Source organism: Helianthus annuus, chromosome 14 (genome assembly GCF_002127325.2).
Source record: "Helianthus annuus cultivar XRQ/B chromosome 14, HanXRQr2.0-SUNRISE, whole genome shotgun sequence".
Lineage (NCBI taxonomy): Eukaryota > Viridiplantae > Streptophyta > Magnoliopsida > Asterales > Asteraceae > Helianthus > Helianthus annuus.
The window spans coordinates 166,081,459-166,108,429 of NC_035446.2; the positions used below are offsets into that span (position 1 = coordinate 166,081,459).

At 34.0% G+C, this 26,971-nt stretch overlaps 5 protein-coding genes across 16 annotated transcripts; 4 read left to right on the forward strand and 1 right to left on the reverse strand.

Annotated features, from left to right (window-relative positions):
- The first annotated feature begins 1,943 nt into the window (after positions 1 to 1,943).
- Positions 1,944 to 4,838, forward strand: LOC110904819. Of its 2 annotated transcripts, XM_022150686.2 has the most exons (8): positions 1,945 to 2,104; positions 2,192 to 2,235; positions 3,322 to 3,558; positions 3,645 to 3,983; positions 4,063 to 4,109; positions 4,202 to 4,264; positions 4,354 to 4,486; positions 4,653 to 4,838. In XM_022150686.2, the coding sequence occupies exons 3-8, from the start codon at positions 3,447 to 3,449 to the stop codon at positions 4,667 to 4,669; spliced, it is 711 nt and encodes a 236-aa protein (XP_022006378.1). In that variant the 5' UTR covers positions 1,945 to 2,104; positions 2,192 to 2,235; positions 3,322 to 3,446; the 3' UTR covers positions 4,670 to 4,838. The 2 variants fall into 2 exon arrangements, with proteins under 2 accessions (XP_022006377.1, XP_022006378.1); XM_022150685.1 differs by lacking the exon at positions 2,192 to 2,235 and having other exon boundaries at positions 1,944 to 2,104.
- Positions 4,839 to 10,128: 5,290 nt separating this feature from the next.
- Positions 10,129 to 12,776, forward strand: LOC110904817. 11 transcript variants are annotated; one of them, XM_022150679.2, is made up of 3 exons: positions 10,129 to 10,282; positions 10,734 to 10,793; positions 10,888 to 12,776. In XM_022150679.2, exon 3 carries the CDS (start codon positions 10,973 to 10,975, stop codon positions 12,611 to 12,613), a length of 1,641 nt encoding a protein of 546 aa, XP_022006371.1. In that variant the 5' UTR covers positions 10,129 to 10,282; positions 10,734 to 10,793; positions 10,888 to 10,972; the 3' UTR covers positions 12,614 to 12,776. The 11 variants fall into 11 exon arrangements, with proteins under 11 accessions (XP_022006371.1, XP_022006372.1, XP_022006368.1 ...); XM_022150680.2 differs by having other exon boundaries at positions 10,891 to 12,776; XM_022150676.2 differs by having other exon boundaries at positions 10,734 to 10,776.
- Positions 12,777 to 16,145: 3,369 nt separating this feature from the next.
- On the forward strand, positions 16,146 to 18,484 carry LOC110907788 (protein FAR1-RELATED SEQUENCE 5-like). Its single transcript, XM_022152718.2, has 5 exons — positions 16,146 to 16,167; positions 16,821 to 17,628; positions 17,722 to 17,980; positions 18,195 to 18,402; positions 18,456 to 18,484. The coding sequence occupies exons 1-5, from the start codon at positions 16,146 to 16,148 to the stop codon at positions 18,482 to 18,484; spliced, it is 1,326 nt and encodes a 441-aa protein (XP_022008410.2).
- On the forward strand, positions 18,462 to 19,619 carry LOC110906240 (protein FAR1-RELATED SEQUENCE 2-like). The gene is made up of 2 exons (XM_022151438.2): positions 18,462 to 18,758; positions 18,930 to 19,619. Exons 1-2 carry the CDS (start codon positions 18,510 to 18,512, stop codon positions 19,551 to 19,553), a joined length of 873 nt encoding a protein of 290 aa, XP_022007130.1. The 5' UTR covers positions 18,462 to 18,509; the 3' UTR covers positions 19,554 to 19,619.
- A 3,499-nt stretch (positions 19,620 to 23,118) lies between these two features.
- LOC110907787 lies at positions 23,119 to 26,634 on the reverse strand. The gene is made up of 4 exons (XM_022152717.1): positions 26,439 to 26,634; positions 25,386 to 25,544; positions 24,553 to 25,316; positions 23,119 to 24,228 (listed from the first exon to the last, which is right to left on the reverse strand). Exons 1-4 carry the CDS (start codon positions 26,632 to 26,634, stop codon positions 23,119 to 23,121), a joined length of 2,229 nt encoding a protein of 742 aa, XP_022008409.1.
- Between the last annotated feature and the right edge of the window lie 337 nt (positions 26,635 to 26,971).

Sequence of the window (26,971 nt, forward strand, 5' to 3'; positions counted from 1 at the left end):
ACTACATTCTGAGAAGTATAAATATGATACCGATATGAATAAGCTTCACATCCAACCGGACCACATGATCTTAAGTGGTGGACCCGCAACTGAGAGTGAGAGGTTTTGATCGTACAAGACGTAAACGACATATGAGAGTGAGAGGTTAATTTCTACATTTGATTTGGTGGAGAGTGACTATCGGCTGGAAGTCGCTAAACCAATCACAGCAAGGGCTATGATTAATGTTGTTGCTGCTAATGTTTTTATTCTGGCTGTTTCGGCTGACTATCGGCTGGAAGTCGCTGAACCAATCACAGCAAGTTAAAGGAACCCGTTCGAGTTTCTCCTCAAACACATCGAATTTGTTTAGTACCAGAAGAAACTCCATCTGATCATAAGTCGGGTGTGTCGCAATGCTTGTGAAAAACTTCTTATTTAGCAACATTTTGTTGACTAAATTACCATCTACATCAATGGCATACTCATCAAAATCACTCAACGAAACACAGAAGATGACAACAGTCCAACACGAACATCTTTGAACATTTCAAGCCATTTGTAATTTTCCCCATAGCTTCTTGCTTGCACTCTTATTAACTAAAACCTGATCAAAACGGTTAACACAGGTTATGTTGTTATTCTGTGATTTGTCTTTAGAAAGTAATGATTTTTTAAACAAACCTGAGTTGAGAATTATGTTGATCAGTCATGTCATCGTTTTCATCTGGTAACGAAGGGAACGAGAAATCAACACTTTTGTATTTGTGGTCAAAGTTAGTTCACCAGAAAGGCGGCGGTGCCGGAATAACTCGCGTTCAAGATTTAAAGTCGCCGGAAATTAATTTCGCCGGAAAGTGTGGTGGTGGGGTTTTTCTCTAAAAATGTAGAAGATGTCCGGATAGTCCCTGTGGTTTGGCCTTTTAAAGGAAAGGGTATTTTTGTCATTTCACACCCACTTAACAGAGACAACAAACTGAAGTTAGACCCAGGGACTATCCGGGAACAAAAAATGAAAAGTTGGGGACTATTCAGGTAATTTTAGAAAGTTGGGGACTATAGATGAAAAATGCAAAACCACAGGGACTATCCGGGCATTTTTCTCTAACTTATATAAGTTAATAAGTCATTTTGAGAAGGAATCCCAAACACCCCCTCAATCTAATTTATTTAAATAGTATAAATTAGCAAGTTACTTATGCATATATATGTTGTACATGATGCTTTGGGAGTTTTTCAAAAATAATTTTGAAATTTTCATTTCTAACTCTAAAGTTTACATATTTGGCAAATTAGGTTTAATGTTTCAATCATAAGTAATTTAACCCTTTGATTAATTTGATATTTCACTTTTAAATCTAAAGTTTCCATCTTTTGCAATTAACCCCTTTGATTTTTTTTTTTTTTTTTTTTTTTTTTTTTGCTTTTAACACAAAGTTTTTCATCTTTTACAATTTAACCCAACACTTTTTTACTTTCAATTTTAATCCCTTAGACTTTTCATCTTTCGTAAATTTTCCGTTTAAAGTTTCGTTCTCAATTTTTCCGAGTTAACACGTCGCAATGTGCGTGTGGGGTTCAATGTTTTTCATCTACTTTTCCTGTTTGACAGACCCATCGCAGCGCATCTATTTTTTCCTGTTTGATAGGTCTGTCGCAACGCGCGGGTCAGAAATCAACTTAGTTATTCTTTTCTATGTTTTTCACATAGGCTCGTGGTCATGTAAGAAACATTTGCATTTCATCTAATACGATATATAACTAAAGAATTCCCGTCACATTGCAGCGGGTGGTAATTCTAGTTATATTTATATAAATCTTGGATCATAAAAAAATATCCATCAATTCATTAATTAATCTAATGGATTAATCCATTTATTCAATTAATTATATGGATCGATCCATAATCGACCCGGATCGACCCATTACTAATTTAAAAAAAAAATGTAGAAACAAAACTGCAATTGTCGATGTTGAAGTAATAGATAGTCCAATTAAACGATTGAAACATACTTTCATTCCAGATCATCTCCGATCCTAAAACCGTCTCACCTCCGTCGACCTCCAGTCCACTGCAACCGTCCCACCTCCGTCGACCTCCAGTCCGCTCGCAACAACCACCACCGTAAGTTCTCTCACTTTCTCACACTTATGATATGATTATCTAGCCTCTTCTATTTTATCATTCTTGAAAGAACCCTAATTCTGCCAGTCCAGCTTCTACGCTTTAATCGCAGCCTAAATCGCATGTTTCAGGTTCCATTCACTACATTTACATTTCTCCATCACTTAATTCTTGTTTTCGTGTATCAACCAAACACCGTACTGTCTTTAATTGCTACTCAGTGTTGAATTAGGTTCATGATTCATTTGTAATTTCTAACAGCAGCTATTATGTTTGCTGTTGACCTTTAATTGCTAGCTATTTGATGTTTATTCCATATTCTTGATTTCTTATACATTTTATTCTGTAATTATATTGTTTTTATAATCACATTGACATATTAATAGCTAGTGGACTACGGGATATTGTTTGAATGAATTTAGTTTGGAAAATGTAAAATGTTCATATAGCTTATGTTTTAGCGGAATGAGTGAAAATCACGCTTGTAAAATGTTCGATTTTATCAGAATAAAGTAGTAATTTGTAATGTCAGGTGTGTGGACTTGGAGATGGTATGATGTTAAACTCATGAAACTGTTTGATGAAATGTCTGAGATAATTTAAATTTATTGGACCTTTAAATCATAGTTGTTAAAAGCCATCGCCTCTTGCGCCTAGGCCCATTTTTCAGGCGAGGCGAGGCAGTTGCGCTTTCAGTCGAGGAAATTGCGCTTTAATTCTCCAGGTGATGGTTTAGGCGCACATTCCGGCGAGATTCCTAGATTCAGAAGAGCTTCCGGCCAAATTCTCTAAATTCCAACAAGATTCTAGCCAGATTTCTACTTTTATTCAACGAAAACTACTTTATAACACTAATATTTTGGTACTAATTAGATGATATAAAGTGTTACATAATAGACTTTGTTTATTTTATTTGAAAAATAGTATTTTTTTTCTAATACATAATATATTTTTATTTTTTTTAAAAAGCGCTTTATTTTTCTTAGGCCCTCGCTTTTTTTGCGCTTTGCGCCTAGGCCCCGGGCAAGGCCTGTGCGCCTTGAGTGCGCCTAGTGCCTTTAATAACTATGCTTTAAATATTGTTTAAGAAAATTGAAAGCTGTTATTTGATCTTGATCTGAAACTTTCTTTGTTTGGAAAATGTAAATGCAGAACATTTTGTTTGTCGCTAGACTTTACAGTAATTGATTGAAAATATGGTTTTTTTCTTAATGTAGGGAAAGGATATATCAATTTCGGCAACGCTTATTAATGTTGGGTTACTTCTGACACTATAGTTTATACTAGTTGCTGTATTAGAGTTCGGCTAAGCTGTGCTGTGAGCAACTTTTATGCGTTTGTGATGCCTAAACGGAAGGCAAAGAAGGTTACTAAACCGTCTAAGTTGAATGACTCACAGTGTAATGTTGATACACGTGTGTTGCCAGAAGAAAACGTGTTCATTGACCAAGAAGGTATCTGCTTTTGCTATAAATTATTGGCTTGTTTGGCTTGTACTGCTTTATATATATCTGTTGATTGCCTTGGTGGTATGATTCAGTTAAGCGCCAGTGTGATGCAATCCGGACGATTCGTGATGTAGAGATCGAAAGATTACTTACTGCTAAACGTTTGCTGAGTTCTAGTATTAGCGAGGAACAGCTACAGACCCCATTACTTAAATTCTTTGAGGAAAATCTTCCGAACCTAATGGTTTCAAGACCTGAGCAAAACGGACCGATTGAAGTTAAACGGAAAAATCAAGATGGCGACATATCTATGAACACAGCCGATGGAGGAAACATGATCTCTTATTTTCTACAACATATGTCCCGCGCTGCTCCTGAATTCTCTACCGCAATTCCATCTTTTGGTGGCTTTGACTTTTCAAGTCAAACTGGTAAACTTTTCTTCCATAACGATTTAAGTTTGTATTCTATTCGATGCATTATCGTTTACCTATCTGTTGTTGTTGCCAGGAAGAACGAGCTTCATTGGTGCTGATAATCTTCAGATGAAGGATTCCGTATGTTCTTATGCATTTTGATATAGGTTTCTTAGTTAGCTGTCATTTAATCTAATACGGTGAATTATTGCTTTTTTTGGTTCGTGCTTTAGGTTCTAGAGGAGCCATCTGACACTCATATTCTTGGCATTGAAGATTATATGCAAACTCCGGGGGTATGTTTGACAGTGAAGATATTGAGAAATTTTGTTATCTGAATTTTAATTTAATAATGTGAATCTGATAACTAACATTATAATTGCAGGTAAGTAGCGGGAGGTTGTCGGTTGGTATGACGCCGAAAACTTTACGGCTTCCAAAACAGGGTGAGATGCTTCTGTCTGTCCATGGTTCGCCGCTTGGTGTTTACAAGGAAAACAACATGGATGCAATACACGGTAAACTATTTTCATTTATTTTAATTTTCTTTTTCGTCAGTACAAATAATTTCTGCTATGTTGTATTGCTTCACGCTCCTGCAAAATGTTATTTGGTTTGTGTTTTGAAATAGACTTTTCAGTTAATGTAAGATTATTAACCATCATTTGATAATTTCATCTGCAGAGACAGAGGAAGAATGAGCTGTTGGCTGCAGGTTATTTCTTTTTAAAGCCTCGAAAGGTTTATTTAGGGTCGCTTCTAAAGATACTGCTATAATAATATTCATCGTATTAAAAATGTATGTTGCGTGTTGTTTTGTTATGCTTAAGCTTTTCGCTTCAGTTTATCATGCTATTTGCTTGCTTTTCATTTAGTCTTCCGTACAAGGGAAAAGGTTTGAATACGAGACCATAGGTTAATTTCGTTGCAGCTTGATCAGCTTGTAATGACCGGGGCACGCCTAGAAGCTTCTAGAAAGTACCTTTTGTAGGGTATAGTTTCATCTGTCCATACGGTTCTACAGCAGTACAGCTTTTGTATAGCTCCTTCATGTCTGCCTTTGTGTATGCTTTAGAAAGAAGCTTATAATCCAAAGAATATACATATGTAACCTTTATATGTTTTTTCTGATTCTTCAACTTGTCATATAATCCCCTAGCCTTTAAAACACAGTCAGCATTTGTCATATGAAGAAGATAAGAGTAACAACTTGAAATAATGTTTTAATAAGAAAAATATCAATCAACGGAATTTACACAAGATATTGTGTTAAAAGAAATGTCATCAAAATTAGCAGATCTTTTGGTTAGCTGTTTGAGCACGTGCTTCGGTCCAGCTCCTGATTCGTGGTTCTGGCTCGGGGATGTCTTGGGTTCTTTCTTTGTGGCATCGATGAAAAAGATTCTGTCTTGTCCAGATCCTATCGCTCAAAATGAAGTTTTAGCCTGGAACAATTAGGTGCCTCTAAAGCTCAATGTGTATGGCTGGCGAGTTCTCATGAACCGTCTTCCCACTGTGGACAATCTCATCAAAAGAAACATGCTCGTTGGCCCGTCTGAGTGTAGTTTATGTGGGTATGGTGAAGAGTCAGCTGACCACGGCGTGCTATGTGGCCACAATCATTTGCCAGAATTTGAGTTCATGGTTACGAATTTCCCCTATCTTCGCATTCTCAATTCACGACATCTTTGAGCTGCACAAGTAGGTCCAAGGAAATGAAAGGGAGAAGCAAATGATCCAGGCTTTGGTGATGATTGGGTGTTGGCGTCTTTGGTGTGCCCGGAACAAGCTCATCTTTGAAAGTGTGCCGGTGAATGTTGCTAGAATCCTTGACCGGTCTTAGTGGGAAAAGTTTGTAATCTGAGGTTGTTATGTTTCTTTCCTGCTTGTTGTAGTGTTGTGCTAGTGTGGCTTGCTAGCCTTTATCTTAATGAAGTTGCAGGTCAAAAAAAGACGCATAATACACTTGGTGTAGTGTTATGCAGATTTAATGATCGAGAGAAAGACAATATTGTAGACGGTCAGGCTGGATGGTGTGGGATGGAGCCCCTAGGGGCTTTATCAAGACACATCAGCGACATGTAGGATCCACGTCAGCCAGGGGGTTTTATAACGCTTTCGCTTAACTTGCAGGGTGTGGGATAAAGCCTGTATTGTATTGGTTGAAATGCATGGGCCCACCTGAACACTTCTTCCTCCTCATTACCATGGTAGCGAGCTACCTATAGCGCCCCTCCTTAAACCCCATGACCCATGGTGTGGGGTGGCGTCACCACCCAGGCGCCATTGATGCTGAGTAGGCAACGGTGGCGCCCCCACACCCTCCGGCCTTATATAATCAACTAATGTATCATAGTTATATCAACACATAAATGTTTATATGATACTTAAAGTTATCTGCTTGAGTAAATTACGTTTTTGGCCCCTGTGGTTATATCATTTTACTATATTAGCCTAAAATAAGAATTTTTAACATATCTGCCCCATGGTCCCTATAACTAACTGTTTTGGCCCCTAAGTCTAACTCAACCCCAAACCCTGGTTAATTATTAGTCACATGACATGCACATGATGGGTAAATTGGTAATTTCCTCTCCCCTTTACTTTTACTAACTTTATAAAAATAAAACAATAATTATCATCTGCACATCATCTTCTAACCCAAATCATCAACAACACATCATCATCTTCAGGTCCAAATCATAGAAATGAATGCACATATCCAATCCAAACATAAATCTAATGTAGCAGATAAATTTACTCAACCAACAAATTACAATTCCAACAAACCCAACACAGGTTACCGGTCTAATATGGTTGATTTGGACGAACCAAGATCCAAACCGGGAGAGGGGGACCGGAACCAGCACAAGTCCGGCAACCTCTGTCACCGTCCGACCACCGATTACAAAGAACAAATCAAAAACAAAACCCAAATTCAGTGTTTTGTGTGTTCGAATGAAACCCACCAAATCCGATTCCAATCAAACATTAACAGATCTGGGAGATTCATATTCGTTAAACCACCACCATACACCCCCAAATCCGACTGACCCACAAAATCCGACAACCATCGCGCCACATACACCTGACCTGACCACCATCATCGCTCATGGCTGTGTCAATCGTCGCCGGATGTTTGAACGGAGTCGATCTCCACCGACAGTTCTTCTCCATCGTCTTCCCCGTCGAACCAACCTCCGATGTCCACCACAACCACCACCTACAACCGTGAACCACCCTCTCATCGTCACTGTTGACCTCCATCATCACTGGTAACCCACATCAATCGTCTTCTCCGGTCACCGTTCTTCACCACCATCATCACCATACCATCAATCAACCGTACCATGTGATGTTCATAGACGTAACCCACATCTGAAGGTAACCCACATCTGCAGATAACCCATCTTTGATTTGAAAGGTCTGGTCTGAAATTAGGGTTTTAAAAGAAGATGAAATAACAGAGAAGATGGAATCAGGAAGAAGATGAAGTAGGGTTTTATTTATAAACTCATTAAAGGGGAAATTACAATAAAAGACATCATGTGCAAGTCATGCACCTGTTAATTAACCTGAGTTGAGGGTTTGGTTAGACTTAGGGGCTAAAATGATTAGTTATAGGGACCATGATGGCAGATATGTTAAAAATTCTTATTTTGAACTAATATAGTAAAAGTGATATAACCATAGGGGCCAAAAACGTAATTTACTCTATCTGCTTTTATAGTCATCAAATTAAAAAACTATGAATCTTTTATACAACTTACGCATTTATTAAATATAGAACTTGTATCAAAGAATATTCAGTACACAATTTGTTCTAGGTTTTGTTTTTTGCTTTTTTTATTTTTATTTTTTTGAACGACAAATTTGGATCACTGACGGACCAATTGAGTATCGTGCCATCAGCGAAACCATCCGATCATATTCATCTCCACTAGACATAATGCCTATACACAAATTCAGGAGAAAGTCAATAAATATGGGACCCCTATGTGGGAATCAAACCCAGGACCAATGACCTATTGGTCCTGAAACCTTATCTCATTCTCAAGATGTTACTAGGCTATAAAACAATAGACACAGTATTAGTGGTGGACAAAAGGTAATAATATTAACAATTTTAAAAAAAAAAAATACAATCAAGTTCGTCACACAGTTTAAATACTACCAAGGAAAAACATATACTTACAAAAGATTCCATTTAAATATGGAACATGGGTTCTAATACAATGCTTTTCCATCTAGAACTTGTTTCATTTTGATTAGATTAAGACACCTGGCTAACCATGTGACATCAAATCATTTTTTTAATGAAAGTAAAATGATTTCTATGTATTGATAATAAATAAACTATACACGTTTACATCGGATGTTAGATTAGAATATATTCATATAAACCAAAATAAATTAGATTAACTAGTTCTATTTATGATACTCATCCATATACCAACTATCCAGATGAATTTTTCTTTCTGATTTCCTTTTTTTTTTGAACTGACAAATTTCTTTTTCCTTCTTTCTGATTTCCTAATAGGAAAGGTTTATGGCTTGACTCGTAATGTTCAATATGACTTGATAGCTCAAGTCGAACTATCTCATGAGTTGACTTGCTTTTTTTTACATATCTTGATATTTAATATGTTGTTTGGTATACAATATTGTCTAGGAGAATCTTTTGGAATCGTGGTAATACCCTTTATGTTGAAATATTTTGACGAGTTATTAGGGGGATGGGGCGCTCCGTGGTGGCACGGTGATCACGCGTGGATCCCCGTGGAACACCGCCGCCGCTCAATCCTATCACGCGTGGAACTGACAACGCGTGGTCACTATCACGCGTGAAAAGTTGAAGAATGTGAAGGAAATTGTTGGGTTGTAAGGAAAATTGTTGGTGTGGTGAGTGATGGATATTTGCACAAAAATCCACCACTATGATGGAATAAAGCTTGATGACGTGACTGAACTTGATTGGATGCTGTGAGTGATGGAATTTGGAGCGCCCCTACCCCCTTAACAATTCATTTGTTTAGAACTCGAAAATAAACCAGATACTCATTAATTATATGTAATGAAACATCGCCTTGTTTGGTTGAAATGACACGTTACTTCATCAAAAGGTTTTTCACTTTTATTCAAGGTTGTAAAAAGCACTAGTCGGCTTTTGAGGAACCGATTTACGATTAATCGGATTGAGATTTTTATATGTAATTTTCAATTTTACGTATACATATACATATTTGTATAGGTAAATATTTTAAGTAGACAGGTTTTAACCTCTCCTCAACTCATTTTTTATAAGTATACAAGATTAATCACCGGAATCCACATGATTTGGTTGGAAATCGGTCGGAATTTATAGGTTTGGGACGGAAAATTACAGGTATTTGGTCGGAATCGCCGATTTTTGGCCGGCCAACTAAGGCCGATTAGAGCCGACTAGCGATTAATAGACCGATCAACGAAAAAATACTCAGTTAATCAGGTATTTGGCCGGAATCGCTGATTTTTGGCCGGCCAACTAAGGCCGATTAGAGCCGACTAGTGATTAATAGACGGATTAACGAAAAAATACTCAGTTAATGGTCAACTAGTCCTGATTTTTACGACACTGCTTTTTTTAATTGAGTGGTTTGAACCGATTTGATTGTCCTTTGGACCCCGTGGAGGGGTGTTGCCCCCTTGACTCTCATTTTTTCATTGAGGCTGAATCAGATTAGTTTCTAGCGAACGTGTACACTAAATACCTCGAACTTGTAACAAAGAATTTCCATTTGGTCTTAACTATTGTAACTACCATTCAACACATGTCAAACTATCAATATACGAAACAAACAACAAATTAATGACGAGCCAGCATTTGAATAAGATGAATTTAATCAAGCCAAATCTGTCAAAGTTGAATTTAATAAAAAAAAATTGACAAGCTGGTAAGCGGCGTCGAGTTCAAAGGGTCATGCATAGTAATACTATGACCACGAGATCTATACCCGTAGTTTTTAATATACTTCGTTTTGCTATTCAGAGAAAGGGGTAGCGGCGCAACTTGTTACCCGTTTACCAACTATCTCGATGTAAATTCATAAATATAATTATTCTTTAATAATAAAATGATTAAAATCAACAAAGCAGCCAAGCTGCTATCCGCAGATAGTTTACAAGTGGTACACAAAATATTTAAAAAACAGAAAAAATATCTTCTTCCGTTGTCATCATCCTCCATTCAACGGTTTTGCCTGTTGTTCCAAATTCCAATAATTCTTCTGAATCGAACCTTATCAATGGAGGGAAGATGATTTCAAACTAACTCGGTACGTCTTTCCTTTTCCTCTTTCATAGCTTGCTTTATTCTTACGATTTTTAGATTCTTCCGTTTGCACGCCTTTCAATGTATCCGCGTTGACTGCTCTCAGTTTTGCGATCAGATTGTTTGACTTCTCAAGGCTTTTGGTAGGTGTTGTTGATCAGCTGTTTAATTTGTGTATAAACTGTTTAACAACTCAAATTTGACCTCATAATTACAGTTTTAGGTTAAGCATAAGTTAACAACAGTAGGTGTTGTTAATTTGTTGTAGATTTGTGTTTGTTTGGCTATTTGGTGTACAGTAGATCTAATTATACAATTTGTTTTGCAAAATTGGATGTGCTTTGATATTTATGTAATTCTGTTCAAAATTAGTTGTGAATTAATCATGTGAAGTTACTTATAAATTTGATGTCTAAGTTATCCTAATTGACTAATTTCAGGTTTTATGTATTTAGGTTAATTTTGTTCATCAGGCATGTTGCAGATGATGTAATGAAGGTGCTCATTTTGATTTTGTATGTTTTTTTTATGTTTTCGTTAGCGTAATCAATCAATCGTTGTATTGGCAATCAATTGACGGTTTTATGTATTTGTTATTTTTATTTCCAGTAGATGCATTTGCAGCACTGCCACCGAATCTAACTGACAATTAGGAGCAACTGGCGTTTTAATAAGATATTAGGACTAAGTCACAATGTCTACAAACGATAATTCTGGAGTTGACGAAGAGAAATCTAACGGAGGTAAAATCAAGAATCGTGTTGATTTGCATATCGAAACCTCCTCTCGAAGAGGATTTCTTAGGGACGGAGATGCTCAAACTCCAAGTGACGGTAGCCTAACTAACAGAACACCGAGTTTTCTTGTATTCGGTAATTTAGGTACACCAACCGCCAAATTCCAACGACTTGCCCAAGAAAAAGATCAATTCTCACGCACCGTACCTTCAAGCACAAGTCAAAAGATCCGAGATCGCCTGTCAAGGGTCTTTTCCAAGAAAATCGATTGGGTATCCCTTCAGAAATTGGCTAAAGAATGGATACGAAACCCGATGAACATGGTCCTCTTAATCTGGATTATAGCGGTTGCTGTCTCGGGTGCAATTCTCTTCCTTGTAATGACGGGTATGTTAAACCACGCCCTTCCTCGAAAAACGCAAAGAGACGCTTGGTTTGAAGTCAACAACCAAATTTTAAATGCCCTTTTCACCCTCATGTGTCTGTACCAACATCCACAACGTCTTTACCACCTTGTACTCCTGATAAGATGGAGAAAAGAAGATGTTACGAAGTTAAGAAAAATATACTGCAAAGACGGAACTTATAAACCGCATGAATGGGCACACATGTTAGTTGTTATCTTGCTGCTTAACCTTAACTGTCTTGCACAATATGCTTTATGCGGTTTAAATGTCGGTTACAGACGATCAGAAAGACCCGCAATCGGGGTGGGTATAACTGTCTCCATAGCAATCGGTGCGCCTGCAATTGCGGGTGTGTATTGTGTCGTTAGCCCGCTTGGAAAAGAATACGATACACCCTCAGATGAAGAATCACAGCTTAAACAAGATAATGTTAGTCATAGTCAACGAAATCAACAACGTGTCAAATCATTCGAAAGAAGATTCTCGTTCACTCCCCGAGACGAACAAACAAACGAAACGAGCCCAAAATGGAGCGGGGGTATATTCGACTTTTGGGAAGACATATCGTTAGCATACCTCTCGTTATTTTGTAGTTTTTGTGTTTTCGGTTGGAATATGGAGAGACTCGGATTCGGAAACATGTACGTTCACACCGCAACGTTTCTTCTGTTCTGTTTGGCGCCTTTTTGGATTTTTAACTTGGCCGCTGTTAACATTGACAACGAGACTGTACGCGAAGCATTGGGTATCACAGGAATATTTTTGTGCGTATTTGGTTTGCTTTACGGTGGGTTTTGGAGGATTCAAATGCGAAAAAGATTCAACTTACCTCCATCCGATTCATGTTGCGGCAAACCGGCTGTTACCGATTGTGCATTGTGGCTATTTTGCTGCTGGTGTTCACTTGCTCAAGAAGTGCGTACGGGAAATAATTACGACATTAAAGAGGATAAGTTCTATAAAAAAACAGGTGATGATAATAATCAGATTCCTTTATCAACTTTACCTCTAGAAGAAAAATCCGGTTACAAATCTGGCCCGAGTTCTCCTTCACAAAGCACGTCATTTCCCGCTTATAAATCCAGTTCTCCCAGCCCTAGCAGGTTTCTAAAGGAACATCAAAGTCAATCTGGTGATGATGTAACCCTGGAACCGCCTGTTCCGTCTGTTATTCATAGAGAACGCGATTGAGACGAAAAAAGTCATACGGACCAAGTTTCCGGCCCTGTATTTGAGTTTTATATTTTTCCATTGTCATGTAAAGTTTGAGAATTATCTTTTGCTTGTATGCATTTTGTTTGCTGTGCTTCCAGATTTTTTGTTATTGTCATATTTTAACAAGTTTGAGAATTTATTTACTTGTTACCATAACATAAATATGATTACTAAAGGCATCACTCAAAATTCGGGTTTTCGTATGTGCTGTAAAAGTCGTATTTTGATTTGAAATCACAATAAAAAGTTATAGAAACGTGTTTAGAAAAACTTCTCATCACACGTTGATGATGAAGAAAATGGTGTCAAATAAAAGGCTCATAAAAGAAGCAGCCGTCCAAAGTGGTATAAAAGTAAATGCATTTAAAAGAGGGGGGGGGCAACCCAAAATTTTAGGGCCTCTTAGACTAGAAGGTATGGGGGCCGGCTTGGCCCGGCTTGGCCCGGCGCCGGACCCCCACACCGCCCCCCTGGATCGGCTCCCGTCTCAAACGGCCACCCATAGCCGGGTGCGCCGCTCCTCCATTCAAAAAATATAGCCGTTGAACGGCTAGAATTATTTAAAAAAAAAAATTCATTTTAATCTATAAAATCACCCACTTTCACTATTATTTCCCCACTTTCAACCCAAAACCCTCTCACTTTTATACCAATTTCTCCCACTTTTATAAAAAAAAATATCTTTTTACTCACAATGGCTTCTAATCCTTGGTGGCCCTCGTCTTCGAACGTGCTTTTGGTGTCTTACAAAAAAAATGGGCCATCCTTGCACAACCGGCACGTGCGTTCACCCCAAAAAGGCTGCGTCTTTGTATGTACGCTTGCATTTTGCTCCATAACATGATTATTGAAGACGAGGGTCGGGCGATTTGTGAGTTTGATGAGAATGCACCTTGGGGGAACACTGTCCCGGTTGATCCCCCACAACAGGATTTAAACTCGTTCTCGCTAACAAACGACTTCACGCATGCAAACCTTCAACAAGATCTGGTAGAACATATTTGGAACAACGTTAACATGGTGGACGATGACGGAGCCGAAGGCGAAGACGAAGACGAGTAGTGTGTTTGTTTTAAATTTTAGAATTCGTAGGCTTTTTTTATTTTTTAGTTTCGGTTTTTTTTTTTTAGGAAATGTAATTTTTTTTATTTTTATGTTATGAAATGAAATTATTTTATGTTGTTTTATATTGTGTTTTTTAAATTTTATAAAGATTTTATTACCTTGGGTTATAAAATTAAAACAAAAGAAATTATAAAATAATGAGGTGGGGCCCCATCCTCCATCCCCCTCCATCCTTCATTTGGCTCATCCCCCACGAGCCGCCTACGTGGCGCCTACGTGGAGGCTCATCCCCGTGGGGATGAGCCAAACCATACCCACTAGTCTTAAGGGGTCTTTAAAGGCTGATGGTATCTAGACATCCCTCAAAAATCAGTGTACATCCCTTAATACGAAGGGTATAGCACAATACGCTTCCTATATGATTTAAAAGTAATAAATGCTAAACCAATAGGCACAACCCCTCGCCCTCTATTAGGCGTGGCCCGACATTTACGGAGGAGGAGCTCGCGGAGTCTAACGAGGAGTCTGATGAGGAGTCTGACGAGGATTGATGACGATAGTGGTTTGTGATGTTTTTATACGATGCAATATTGTACGAACAATTGAGTTTTTATGTTTTAATATATGAACGATTTAATTTCCGTTTAATTAGGATGTTTGGTTTGGTAAGTTGTAATGTATGTATATGCTTAGTTTGTTTGGCTTACTTAATTTAACTACGTTATTTACAAAAATTTATAACAAAATAGCCATCATTATTTTATAACAAAAAAAACTAACTCAAATTAAAAAAAAAAAGTTTGCTAAGAGCAATATGGTGCCGTGGGAAAAGAAAATTTCTTCTAGGGTCGTATAGGGCAATACACTTCCTCTGGTCCCTAATCATTGACTGAAAAGTATCTGAAAAATGGCTGAAAAGCATCAGAAAAGTTGTCCAATAGGAAGCGTATAGATCAATATGTTTGGGCTCAGAGGAACCATATAGTCCAATACGCTTTAGGGATGTGCAAATAAAAATGAGGAATATGTGAATAATGAGAGCTCTTTTAAATTTTATGGTTTTAAAACTCTTTATTTATTTATTTATTAAAACAGCGGAACTACAATGTTTGGCCAAACTGATTCTGATTTTGATATCCAGGTAATTTAGGTAAAAAAATATTATTTTGTAAAAGCTGAACAAGGGTTGGGTTTTGAGAATTGATATGAACTTGTAGTCATGTCTGAATGATAATTTAACAAGTTTGGCAAAACAGGCGAGGCGGTTTGGGTAACGAGTTCTGATCAAAATGAGTTTGGATCAGATAATGAGATGATGTTTTTTGGATGTCAGTTTGGTTCTGGTCAAAAATCTTGGTTTAATATGCGCAACACGCTCCAAGATGTTTAGGTCCCAAAAGCCAATGTTTGAAGCTTGATGTGCGAGCTTCATGTACGTGAAGCATTTGCTATTTAAAACTTGTTAATTTATATACGTTGAAAACTAAAATATTAAAATTAACAAAAAACACACAACAAAAAAAGGAACTTCTGATACAACAGGTTAATCCATACGTAACAACTTGCCAAAGATACAATTTAAATTAGGGTTTCTAACATAGCCATTAAGAAAAAAAAAATATGGGTCATCTTCAAAGAAATCGGCTCGAACCCTTGTTATCCTTGTGGCGAACATGAGCCCGAGCTAAATAAAGCCTTTACAAACCCAACAATTTAGAATGATTTTAAGCAGGCAAAAATTTATATAAATATATTTTTACCCATGTCACATTTAAAAAAGATATTATTGGCACCCTAATCCAAAATTGCCGAGGTCAGAATAATAATCAATGTTGCTTTTACTTTCACATCGTTTTAAGAAAAATCGTAGCATGCTTTCCTTGGTGCGTGATGATATTGGAACCCCCATCAAGTTGTATTACTTGGTCTCCACAATGGTAAATTTGCAACGATAATGACATTACAAGTTGTGGAAATGCATGTCATTATTATTATTATTATTATTATTATTATTATTATTATTATTATTATTATTATTATTATTATTATTACTATTACTATTACTATTACTATTACTATTACTATTACTATTACTATTACTATTACTATTACTATTACTATTACTATTACTACTATTTTTATTACTATTATTATTAGTATTACTGGGTAAAGATCAAATAGGAAGTTTATTTTGGCTAGGAAGTATAGGAAGTAATCTTAGCCGTTCATCATATTTTTTTAAATTTTTGTACGCGGTGGCATTTTCGTCTTTTTACATTATCATATCTTCGTTCTAATTCAATTACAGATTCTGTTACTTCTTTTCTTAGTTCATCACTCTCATAACATAATTGAAGGTTCTGTAACCCTAAATCACCGTCGATTGCAAATTCATCTCTTTTCAAACATTAATCTTGTATCGTTCGTCAATTCGATAACTTCAATGTCTTCTTCAAACTCTGCTGGTATGTTTAGCTTCAATTCGGAGTAAAATTTTGTTATTTTTTCTGAATTTCTTTGTTTTACGTTTTATAATTCGTGGTTCTGTAAGTAATATTTGATTTTTCATAAGTTTAATAGTTATTGTTGTATAATTAAACATAATTTGTTTGTTTTTTTTCTTCATCATTTATTGCGTTTTAGTGAAGAGTTGCGTTTTATGATATTAATTAAATTGTATGAATATAAAACTTTTATTTTTATGTTATATAAAGCTTTAACTGTCTATAACTGTTATTGTTGTACAATGTTTTGTTTATTCATCATTTTATGCGTTTTACTGAATGTATTGCGTTTTATGATTTTTTAGATAATAGTTCATATACAAACCTTAAAGGTTTGTATTTCATATATTATTTTTAACTTATTTTTATGATTTAATATTAAACACATTATTATATAGGATGTATTGCGTTTTATGATTATTTGTTAAGTGTTTCAGATCATATGATGCGTTTTACTGAAGCTGTTGCTTTTTATGCTTTTTATCCATATTAGTCTATATATAAACTTTAAATGTTTGAATTTTAAATTTTTATTAATATATTTTTTGGTTTATCAATAAAAACATTATTATGTAAGATGAATTGCGTTTTAAAGTTTTTTTTAATTGTTTCAGATAACATTTCCAAGTGGGAGGAACGTGTATGCATAAACAGTGGAAGAAAGTTTTTCAAACCTAAAGTCAGTGGATCCATTACACCTGCTGTTGGAATGTTTTTTAAGTCATTTGATGAGGCTTTTGCGTTTTATCAGAGATATGCACTTGCTGCAGGTTTTTCTGCAAGAAAAAATACCCTATGGAAAAATGGTGATGGTTTAGTGAAAATAAGATATATTGTCTGTTCAAAAGAAGGATTTCATGTTAGCAAAGAAATAGATTCTGGTTCAGTTGAGAATAGTAAAAAGATTGTTAGACGTAATAGAGGTTCAAAAAGAGTTGGATGCAATGCTCATGTGAAATTAATATTAGAGAACAATAATATGTATAAAATCTACTACTTTGAAGAAGAACATAATCATATCTTTGTGGAAGATGAAGATATTCATTTCTTGCCGGCTGCACGAAGTATCGATTATGTGAAAGAAAGTTTTATATCTGGATTGTCAGCAATCAATATTGGACCTGTTAAAGCATTCAATATTATGAAAACAATGTATGGTGGTTTTGGTGAAGTTGGTGCTAGTAAAGTTGATTGTAAGAATTATAGAAGGGATTTGAATCTTTATATCGGAGAGTATGATGCAGAAATGGTAGTTAGGCGTCTTATTAGGAAGAAAGAATGCTGTCCGGGTTTCACATGTGATTATGTTATTGGTGAAGATAGAAGATTGAAAGGGCTTTTCTGGGCTGATGAGCAATCAAAAAAAAATTATACAGTTTTTGGTGACATATTTGGTTTTGATGCTACTTATAAATCAAACAAGTAAGTTTTTTTTCATTTATTGCGTTATATATTCTATTGCGTTATACATTCTGTTCTAATTTCTAATGCTTTTTTAATTTGTTTTTTATGCAGGTATGATTTGGTTTTTGTTCCATTTACTGGTATTGATAATCATTATAGGAATGTCACATTTGGTGGTGCATTACTTGGTTCGGAGACTGCAGATTCTTATAGATGGCTTTTAAGGTGTTTTGTTAATGCTTTTGGAAGTGAGCCTAAAGTTGTTGTTACTGATCAAGATGCTGCAATGAAGAGAGCTATTAAGGATGTACTTTCAAGAAGTAGGCATAGGTTATGTATGTGGCACATATGGGAGAAATTGAAGACAAAGGTATTAACTGCGTTTTATGATATAACAAACTGAAATTTTAATTGTTTTATTATTGCGTTTTATGTATTATACAATAAGATCACCAAATATTTTTATCAATAGAATTACAAAACAATTGCGTTTTACCATCAATTCATTATGTTTATCATTTTCAATATATTGTTTTTAAATTATTGCGTTTTATGTTTTATAATATTATTACTTTTTTATTCAGGTTGGTCCTGTTTTGTCTGCAAACACTGATTTTAATACAAGAATGACTCATGTTGTTTGGAATGATACTATTAGTCCAGAAGATTTTGAAACTGAGTGGCATTCAATAATGTCTACTTTTGGATTGGAAAATCATGAGTGGTTAAAAGATATGTACGATCTTCGATTTGACTGGATTCCTGCTTATTACCATGGAGAGGATTTGGCTGGTCTTATGCGTACTACTTCGAGATGTGAAAGCGAGAATTACTTCTTTGGCCAGATTTGCAATCCAAGATGTACACTTGTTGAATTTTTCACTCATTTTGAGACTGCAATGGATATTCAAAGGCATGAGCATAGGAGGAATGATCATGATACAAGGTATATTGAGTCTAAGCCCTGGAGTGACTTTGTATTGGAGAAACAAGCATCAGAAATATACACCAAAACAATTTTTAAGGATATTCAGATTGAAATTGATGCTGCCATTACAAAGTGTATGTCAAAGTCTCTTGATATTGTGGGTGATGTTCAATATTTTGAAATAAAGGATTTCAGACAGCCATGCACATCTTTTTTGAAGGTATTTTTTAAATTTATATATTTTTAAATATCTATTGCGTTTTATTATTCCATCATTCATTGCGTTTTATCATTATATGAAAATATAGTTTTATCTGTATTATAATTAAGATTCATTGCGTTTTATATTTAATTTCACTAATTTTATATAGCTTTTTAATCTTATTTACAGGTGCAATACAGCAAACAAGAAGATGGATTAACAATAAGTTGTTCTTGCAAACGGTTTGAACAATTTGGTATATTATGCCGGCATATATTTTACGTTTTACGGTATGATGATATAAATGAGTTTCCTAGAAGATATGTTCATAGAAGATGGATGAGAGATGTTGTTTCTGTTGGATCAAATCATTCAAATATTCGGTTTGATGAAATTGGTAGGAATAGTGAAATTGATAAAGTTTATAGAGAAATCGTTGTTGCAAATGAGTATGTGGTTAATAGGCTGGTTGGCGATATAGATGAGTTGTGTCGTTACAGGGATCATATTAAAAGTTATATTGATAAAGCGGATGAGGTTATGGTTGCTGCGCCGCCTCCTAGTCGCAAAGAAAGATTTGCTGAAATTGGAGGGAACATAGAAAAATCAGATTCTATTATTCGTGTGCCGATCAAAACAAGGACCAAAGGATGCGGTGTACAAAAAAGGATCAAGTCAAATCGTGAGATTGCAATTCAGAAATCATCAAAGATCCAGAAATCGTGCCGTGTATGTGGTGAAAAAGGACATAACAGTCGCACATGTAAAGATAAGGTTTCTTCTAATGCTATAGGTTCTAGCAATGCAATGTAATTATGTATAGAAATTCTGACAAAATCAGATATCAATAAGTAAAAAAAAATTTGTCATTGCGTTTTATGATGTATATGTTTCATCTCATTTTATTACTGAGTTTTATAATATCCATCATATTTATCAGTATGTTTTGGTTAATTGCGTTTTATCATACCAACAATATATTGTAATTGCGTTTTATACATGAACAATATAATTTAAATTGTATTTTTTGATTAATGCGTTTTATTGTAACATAGATCATAGAACAAATTAAACACGAAATGATGACAACACTAAGATTCCAAAAGGGATTTCAAAATCACATGACAGCTTTTTTTGGAAAGTTGCGTTTTATGATAACAGTATATTGTTATTCCGTTTTATAGATAGAACAATATACTTTAATATGTTTTTTTTTATTATTGCGTTTTATTGTAACACATATTAAACATAAAATTAAACAAGAAATTCAAGTAGATATAATAAACATTGCGTTATATAGATAATGATAGTTCTAAACAAAGATGATTTTTTCAAGCAACAAAAATAACAAAAATAACTAGCATGATCAGCTTCATGGATCAAAGTTTGTTTCTTCATCGGATGAAAACCCTAAGCTTCCATCAGGGATTTCTTCATCACTTTCAGATTCAACCCAAAGTTCAACCTGTGAGAGTACTGCGTTTTGAAGCTTCTCTGCAAATTTGCTAGCAGAGTTGTTGATGATTGGTATTTCGGATAACTGCTTCAAAAAACTTATATCCTCACTGGTAGATATGTCCTTTGGGTCATACATCTCCACCTCACCATCGTCCCAAGTCACTGAAACTTTGAAAGTTTCTTCAATGAACTCCCAAGATGTAACCTGGGCATCTTCAGTTTCTGTTTGATTCGGATTACCATATCTTTTGTGTAGAATTCTGAACAGTGCGGCTGTTTGATCTGTGTAACAAGAAGGTGGTATACCTATTTCGTTCATCCTTTTCAAAACATTTTCATTGCAGTTTTGAAGGACAGAAGCAACGGAATGGTATTTTATTTTTTTTCCATCAAGGAATTGAAGAAAGAAATTGCCTCTTTTAACCCACCAAACTGATAGTTGTTGATTATCCATTTTAGGGTTTGTGTGTGTTGGGTATTTTGGTGTTTTTTGGTGTATGATGAGAGAAATGTGAAAATAGTTTAGGGTTTCTGTTCTTATATAATCTACTGGTAGAGGAATTTGAATCAATTTGTCTTAATAATAATAATGATTATTTTTTATTTTTTTCTTTTAATTGATATTTCCATCATATATACAGTATTTATATCAGGAATCTAAAAGGCTTTTTAAGGCTTTTGGTCTAATCATTTCTTGTCATTAAGATATCAGTTTATTTTATTTGTTTTTTGTATTTTATAAATTTAAAAAAAAAAATCAATGCGTTATAAATATATTGCGTTATATGTTTGGAAAAGAATAATTAGAAAAAATATTGCGTTTTATAGTTTTTAGCATTTTAATACATTGTAATAATTTAAAAAGACAATAGCATATATTAAAATGTTGCGTTTTATAAATTTTATATAATTGTATAAATTGTTTACAAAATAATGATTTAATATTTTTAAATGATACATATTGCGTTTTAAGATAACAAAAAAATAACTGATATTTTAAAATAAAAAACATTGCGTTTTATAGTAAGTAGCATTTTTAACTCAAAGTAACTAGCATGATCAAGAAAATAATGATTTATATAAAAACCAAGATAAATGAAAAAACATTGCGTTTTATAATAAGTATCATTTCAAAATCAAAGTAAACCAGCAAGAGCAAGCCTGTCTTTAATCCTATCTAAACTAGTTTCATAAGATTGTTTTTTAAGTTTCGCACTGAGGTCTCGAAACGTCTTTGAGTCTTCAATAACATAATCTCTTTGTTCGTTGATTTCGTGCAATAATATCTTTGCGATGAACTTTCTTCTTAAATCTTCAAGTTGTGCGGTCTGCTTGTTGACTGGTTTTTTGTTTTTAACCTTCTTGATATTTGCAGGTACTTCATATTCCACGTTAAACCCACAATCCCATTTTTCGACCGGTTCTCCTTTATAACATTCCATATGACGCATTGTGAATATACCACAATCAATGCCATTATGTTGTGTCCTCCATTTCATCTGCATTCTAACAGGGATTATTCCCTTTATATCATCTGCTTTTTCATGTCCAACAGATTTAAGGTAAGCTGCCAAAGCATCCCTCTATAGAAAAAAAAAACAAAAAACAAAACAAAAAGATTAGGTGGTTTATATTTGTGTTTTAAAAGGATAATTAAGAATACTTACTGTATTTTCAGGGACATTTCCATATTTAGATTCATTTGTTTCTTCTTTCGCACTGTTGTCAATGATGAATATTTGTTTCTCTTCAAGATTGAAAGATATAACAAAGAAATGCTGTATATGGAGAATCGGGACAAGGATAATTTTAAAATCCTTTATGCTTTTTAGCTTTGCACCTTTAAGAATTTTTTCTATGTTCATTGTGAATGCTTTTATCATCTTTTCTTTATTTTCAGATTCTTCCTTGTCACAATTTGGTAAAGCCTGTATAAAATAGAACAAATTAACATATTATTGCGTTTTATGAAGGTAAATAAACATAGAGCTGCGTTTTATGAAGTTAATAAAACATACAGCTGCGTTTTATAAAACATCATTCAAACAAAGAAATCATTGCGTTTTATTAAAGAAATAAAAATTCTATTGCGTTTTATAAAACATAATTCAATCAAACTTCAAAATTCTTCATTATACGAATAAGAAAAATTGCGTTTTAAATATCATACCAGCATTCGAATAGTACAGAAAAATCGTGGAGATTTGTTGTCTTTTGATCTTCTTTTTTCTTCTTCATTCAAAATATAAGACCAACAATTGATTACTTCTCCGGTGATTTCCAATCCTGGCCTCATTGTTTCAGCAGCATATCTATATAGAAATGCATGTTCTTTAATTTCAAAGAGAATATCCCTGCAAAAAAATATAATAATAATAATTAAATTATAATATTTTGATTTTTGTTTTTTTGTTTTAGTGTATATAAATGAATTTTTACATCATTTCTCCTTTTGCATGGAACGCATATCCCGATATGTTGTTTTCGTGTGCTGTTCTTGATTCCTTCATTGCTACTTGTCTTAGATAATATGGTGAACAAAATACTTCAGGAACATTTTTCTCTCGATCTGGTCGTACCATCTTTGTGATTATTTCTTCTGTTTTGCTTATATCAGTTGTTGGTTGTTCTTGATGAACTGATTTTGCAGGTGTTTTATACTGATCTTCTTGTGGGTGTAGGAATGATGTGTTTTGAAGTAGATCACTGATTTCCTTTTCAGTATCCTGTTCTTCAATTCTATCAAACATTGTTTGTATTCCAGTAATTTGAACATCTTGTTCGATTGTTTTTTTTTTCAGATTCCGCTTGAATTTCGGTTTGTTCACCGTGTCCAGTAGCATCAACTTCAACTTCATTTTCATCAACATTTGAAGACAACTGAGAAATTTTCAAATCAAAGGATGGTACCTCATCATCATTAAATTTCTTTAGATTTGATTTTTTTTTCTTCTTCATCTGTCTTTTTGATAATCTCCAACATTAATGATGGAGTTTCTTCGCTAAATGATGATTGTACCATTGAAGGTTTTTCAATGTGTGTTTGCAGAACAGATGCAGGTTCATTCTCACTGATTGTTTCTGGATTGGATGATTGAACTAGAGGTGAGCTATCCTCATTGTGTTTTGTATCATCATCATTGCGTTTTACAATCAATGGTGTTGAAATGATTTGATTTTCAGTGTCTTCATTTTGGCTCAAATTTAGAAATCTTGATGGTGTTTCAATCATAGTTGAATCAATATTAACTTTCTGGTGCTTTTTTGCTTGATGGTGGAATTTTTCAATCAATGACACCCATTCGTTAACTTTGTTATGAAGAGCTTCACTCGTTGGATTTTCCTCCACAATCTCATCTATGCGTGATTGAATGCTTTCGAAAACTTCTTCAATTCCTTTAAAATGTTGATCCAAAGCAGTCACAAGATATTCTTCATGTGATTTTTTATCTTTAATGTTCTTCATATTTTCATCGCCACTTTTTGTTGAATGAATGTCAGAAAGACCTTCACTTTGATTTTGTGATGGTATGAAATTACGCAGTCGGCTTTGACTGTCTACCCACATTTTATCTTTATTTCCTACTGATGGTTTAATGAAGAATTGCCCCCATGATCCTCCACTTTCTGTATTTGTTTTCTCAGTTTCATTTGTTATAATTTGGCTGTTTTGAACATTCTCTTGATTCTCTTGATCAATCCAGTCTGTTGCAGCTTTAAGTAAGGAGATTGGTTGTTCTTCAGCATCGTCTTCATGTTTTTCTTCAGATTCATCTTCAAAAATTTCTTCGTTTTCATTCTCGGATTCACTTGGATAAACATAAAATTCATTCTTTTCATCTTTCTTTTTTTGTTTAGTCTTTCTGACTTTTTTAACTTTATCATTTACAAGACATCTGCCGTCATTTTGTGCAGCAATTTCCAATTCATCTTCAAATTCTTGTAATGTTGTAGAATCAATTTTATCAAGTGAGAACTCTTCAGTGTTTTCAGTATCATCAAATCCTTGTTTTTTGTATGCATATAGTATCTGTATGATTCATTGCGTTTTAGATAAATAATAAATTCATAATTTGTTGCGTTTTAAAATATAAATCATTGTAAACAAATTAAAAAACTATTGTTTTGTAACTTTAAATATATTGCGTTTTACAAAAACATTGCGTTTTACTCAAGCAAAGAAGAGTTTTAAAGAAACAAATAACTTAAATAAACAAAAATGAAAGATAATTGCGTTTTAAAATATACATTGCGTTTTATAAAGTCTAGTTTTAAACAAACAAATAATATAAACAAGCAGCCTAAACAAGCATTCAGCAAATATGTAGCAATAATGAAAGATCAGATTTCATACCGCTAACAATGCAATAGGTCCATTGAAGAGCTTCTCATTTCCAGGCCATTGTCTTCTTGTACGCTTTAAAACGGTCAGCATATATTCACACCAATTAAAATTCTGGGTTTTTTTGTCACTTTTCATTGATGGCAGGAATCTTTGATTAACATTACTACTCTGCATTGCCTCCGCCATGATCGTAAAAAAAATAACCAAGAAATTCAGTTTGAACAATCTTCCAAGCTCATTTCTTGATTTTAAATAAGTAATCAAGTTGTGCGCATACATTCTTTGCAAAATATCTTTGGGGAATTGACCGCGCCAGAATTTAATTATAAGATCAGTGTCTTTTGGTCTCAGTTTTTCCACAATCTCTGTTTTTCCATTTGGTATTTGAAATACCTTTTGGATGAATTCAGCTGTGATCTTAATCTTTTCATCTCCAATATTTATCTCATCATTTTCAGCATCAAAGTTTTTTACCAGCCAATAACCGAATTTCCGTGGAACTGAATGCAGCTTGAATTTTAGTATGCTCTCAAACCCTATTTCTCTAACAACATTCCTTTGCTCTTTTGACAAACCTTCAATATAATCTTTTAGATTATTGACTGCACATCTAATGTTAATTTTTTTTCCGTCGTAATCATAATATGGTTGTTGTTCTGGTTGTTCTTTTGTTTTATCTTTCCTCTGTGATCTCTTTGGTTTTGATTCTGCCTTTTCCTTCTTTTGATTTTTTGTCAGGTTAACTCTTGGTTGTGGATCAACAAAATCATCATCTGATACAATGAATTGTGTTAAAAACATATATTTTTTTCATGAAATATGTTAAATGCGTTTTATGTTACCTGAATTTACTTGTTGTTGATTGGAAGTATGCAGAACAATTGCTCGACTAGATTTTTCATCCATTGAATCAGAAACTGTTTCTTCTGATGATTCTATCACCACTTTCTTTCTTCGCCTTTTTTGTTTTTCCTGTTGTTGTTTTTCCTCTTGTTTTTTAACTTTAAATAGAATAATGAAACAATGTCAATTAACAAATTTATGATAAAACGCATTAGCTAACACCATAAAGTTAAAAGCAGTGATTCACAGGTTTAAGATAAAACGCAATACTTTACATCATATTATTTAACAAACCAAATTAACATTACATAATCTCATTTGTTTTTTATGATTTATTAATGTAAAACGCATTAGTCAACAATGTCAATTAACAAATTTATGATAAAACTCTCTAGCTAACACCATAAAGATAAAAAGCAGTGATTCACACAGGTTTAAGATAAAACGCAATACTTTACATCATATTATTTAACACACCAAATTAACATTAAATAATCTCATTTTGTTTTTTATGATTTATTAATGTAAAACGCATTAGTCAACAATGTCAATTAAGAAATTAATGATAAAACGCATTAGCTAACACTATAAAGATAAAAAGCAGTAATTCACAGGTTTAAGATAAAACGCAATACTTTACATCATATTATTTAACACACCAAATTAACATTACATAATCTCATTTTGTTTTTTTATTTATATTAATATAAAACGCAATAGTTAACAACACATGTATCTCAGCAAATTCAAAGATAAAACGCAATGTAGTAAAATTCGATTACAATTATCATAATAATAATCTCATTGTTTCTGCAAATTTATTTAGGTAAAACGCATTAATTCACAATATATAAATCCCGTAAGAAGCATTAGTATCTTAGATCATAGTTTTAACATAAAACGCAATATAGTCTGTGGTAACAAAAATGTAAAGATAGGGGATAATATTACTCATTAACTATTTTTCGGAACGGATATGATATATTAGGTCTATTGTACTTCATAAAACGTAACATGAATTCAGTTAAAGAGCAAAAAATAGATAAATATACCATTGTCTGAAATATCTTTGCGTTTTCTAGTTCTTTGTTGTTTGATTGTTGATTTTCGGCTAATATTTTCTTGTTCATCAATGTTCTCTTCAGCTGTTGATGTTTTTCGCTTCTTTGATGATTTAGGGTTTTCAGAGACTGATTTGTTTTGAGTAACTCGAATGTAAACCTTCAAATTATCTCTCGACGACGCCATGAACTTCAATGGAGTATGATTTTCTCAAATTTCTGTATGTGTTTGATCGTTCAATGGAAGTGTAAAACGTAATGCACTTTGTTTCGAAGCGTTTCTGTGTATAATCAACGGCGGTTATTTTGAAATTTGACGATAATACCCCTGAAACTCCGGAGAGCGTGTTTAAATGACAGTTTTTAATTTGATTTTGATCTTGACCGTATATTGTGCAATTGGACGGTTATGATTACTTCCTATCCTTCCTAGCGAAATAAACTTCCTATTATATCTCCACCCTTTATTACTATTATTATTACTACTACTATTACTACTATTATTATTATTATTATTACTATTA

Excerpts from the sequence above, each read along its gene's own strand:
- LOC110904819 (XM_022150685.1), top strand. The coding sequence starts at position 3,447 with ATGCCTAAACGGAAGGCAAAGAAGGTTACTAAACCGTCTAAGTTGAAT. Across the intron at positions 3,559-3,644 it reads CGTGTTCATTGACCAAGAAG|TTAAGCGCCAGTGTGATGCA; the intron begins GTATCTGCTTTT and ends GGTATGATTCAG. Across the intron at positions 4,110-4,201 it reads ATCTTCAGATGAAGGATTCC|GTTCTAGAGGAGCCATCTGA; the intron begins GTATGTTCTTAT and ends TTCGTGCTTTAG.
- LOC110904817 (XM_022150679.2), top strand. The coding sequence starts at position 10,973 with ATGTCTACAAACGATAATTCTGGAGTTGACGAAGAGAAATCTAACGGA.
- LOC110907788 (XM_022152718.2), top strand. The coding sequence starts at position 16,146 with ATGTCTTCTTCAAACTCTGCTG. Across the intron at positions 16,168-16,820 it reads GTCTTCTTCAAACTCTGCTG|ATAACATTTCCAAGTGGGAG; the intron begins GTATGTTTAGCT and ends TAATTGTTTCAG. Across the intron at positions 18,403-18,455 it reads CCATGGAGAGGATTTGGCTG|ATTTGCAATCCAAGATGTAC; the intron begins GTCTTATGCGTA and ends TTCTTTGGCCAG.
- LOC110906240 (XM_022151438.2), top strand. The coding sequence starts at position 18,510 with ATGGATATTCAAAGGCATGAGCATAGGAGGAATGATCATGATACAAGG. Across the intron at positions 18,759-18,929 it reads CATGCACATCTTTTTTGAAG|GTGCAATACAGCAAACAAGA; the intron begins GTATTTTTTAAA and ends TCTTATTTACAG.
- LOC110907787 (XM_022152717.1), bottom strand. The coding sequence starts at position 26,634 with ATGGCGTCGTCGAGAGATAATTTGAAGGTTTACATTCGAGTTACTCAA. Across the intron at positions 25,545-26,438 it reads CAAAGATATTTCAGACAATG|TTAAAAAACAAGAGGAAAAA; the intron begins GTATATTTATCT and ends TTCTATTTAAAG. Across the intron at positions 24,229-24,552 it reads GACCTATTGCATTGTTAGCG|ATACTATATGCATACAAAAA; the intron begins GTATGAAATCTG and ends TGAATCATACAG.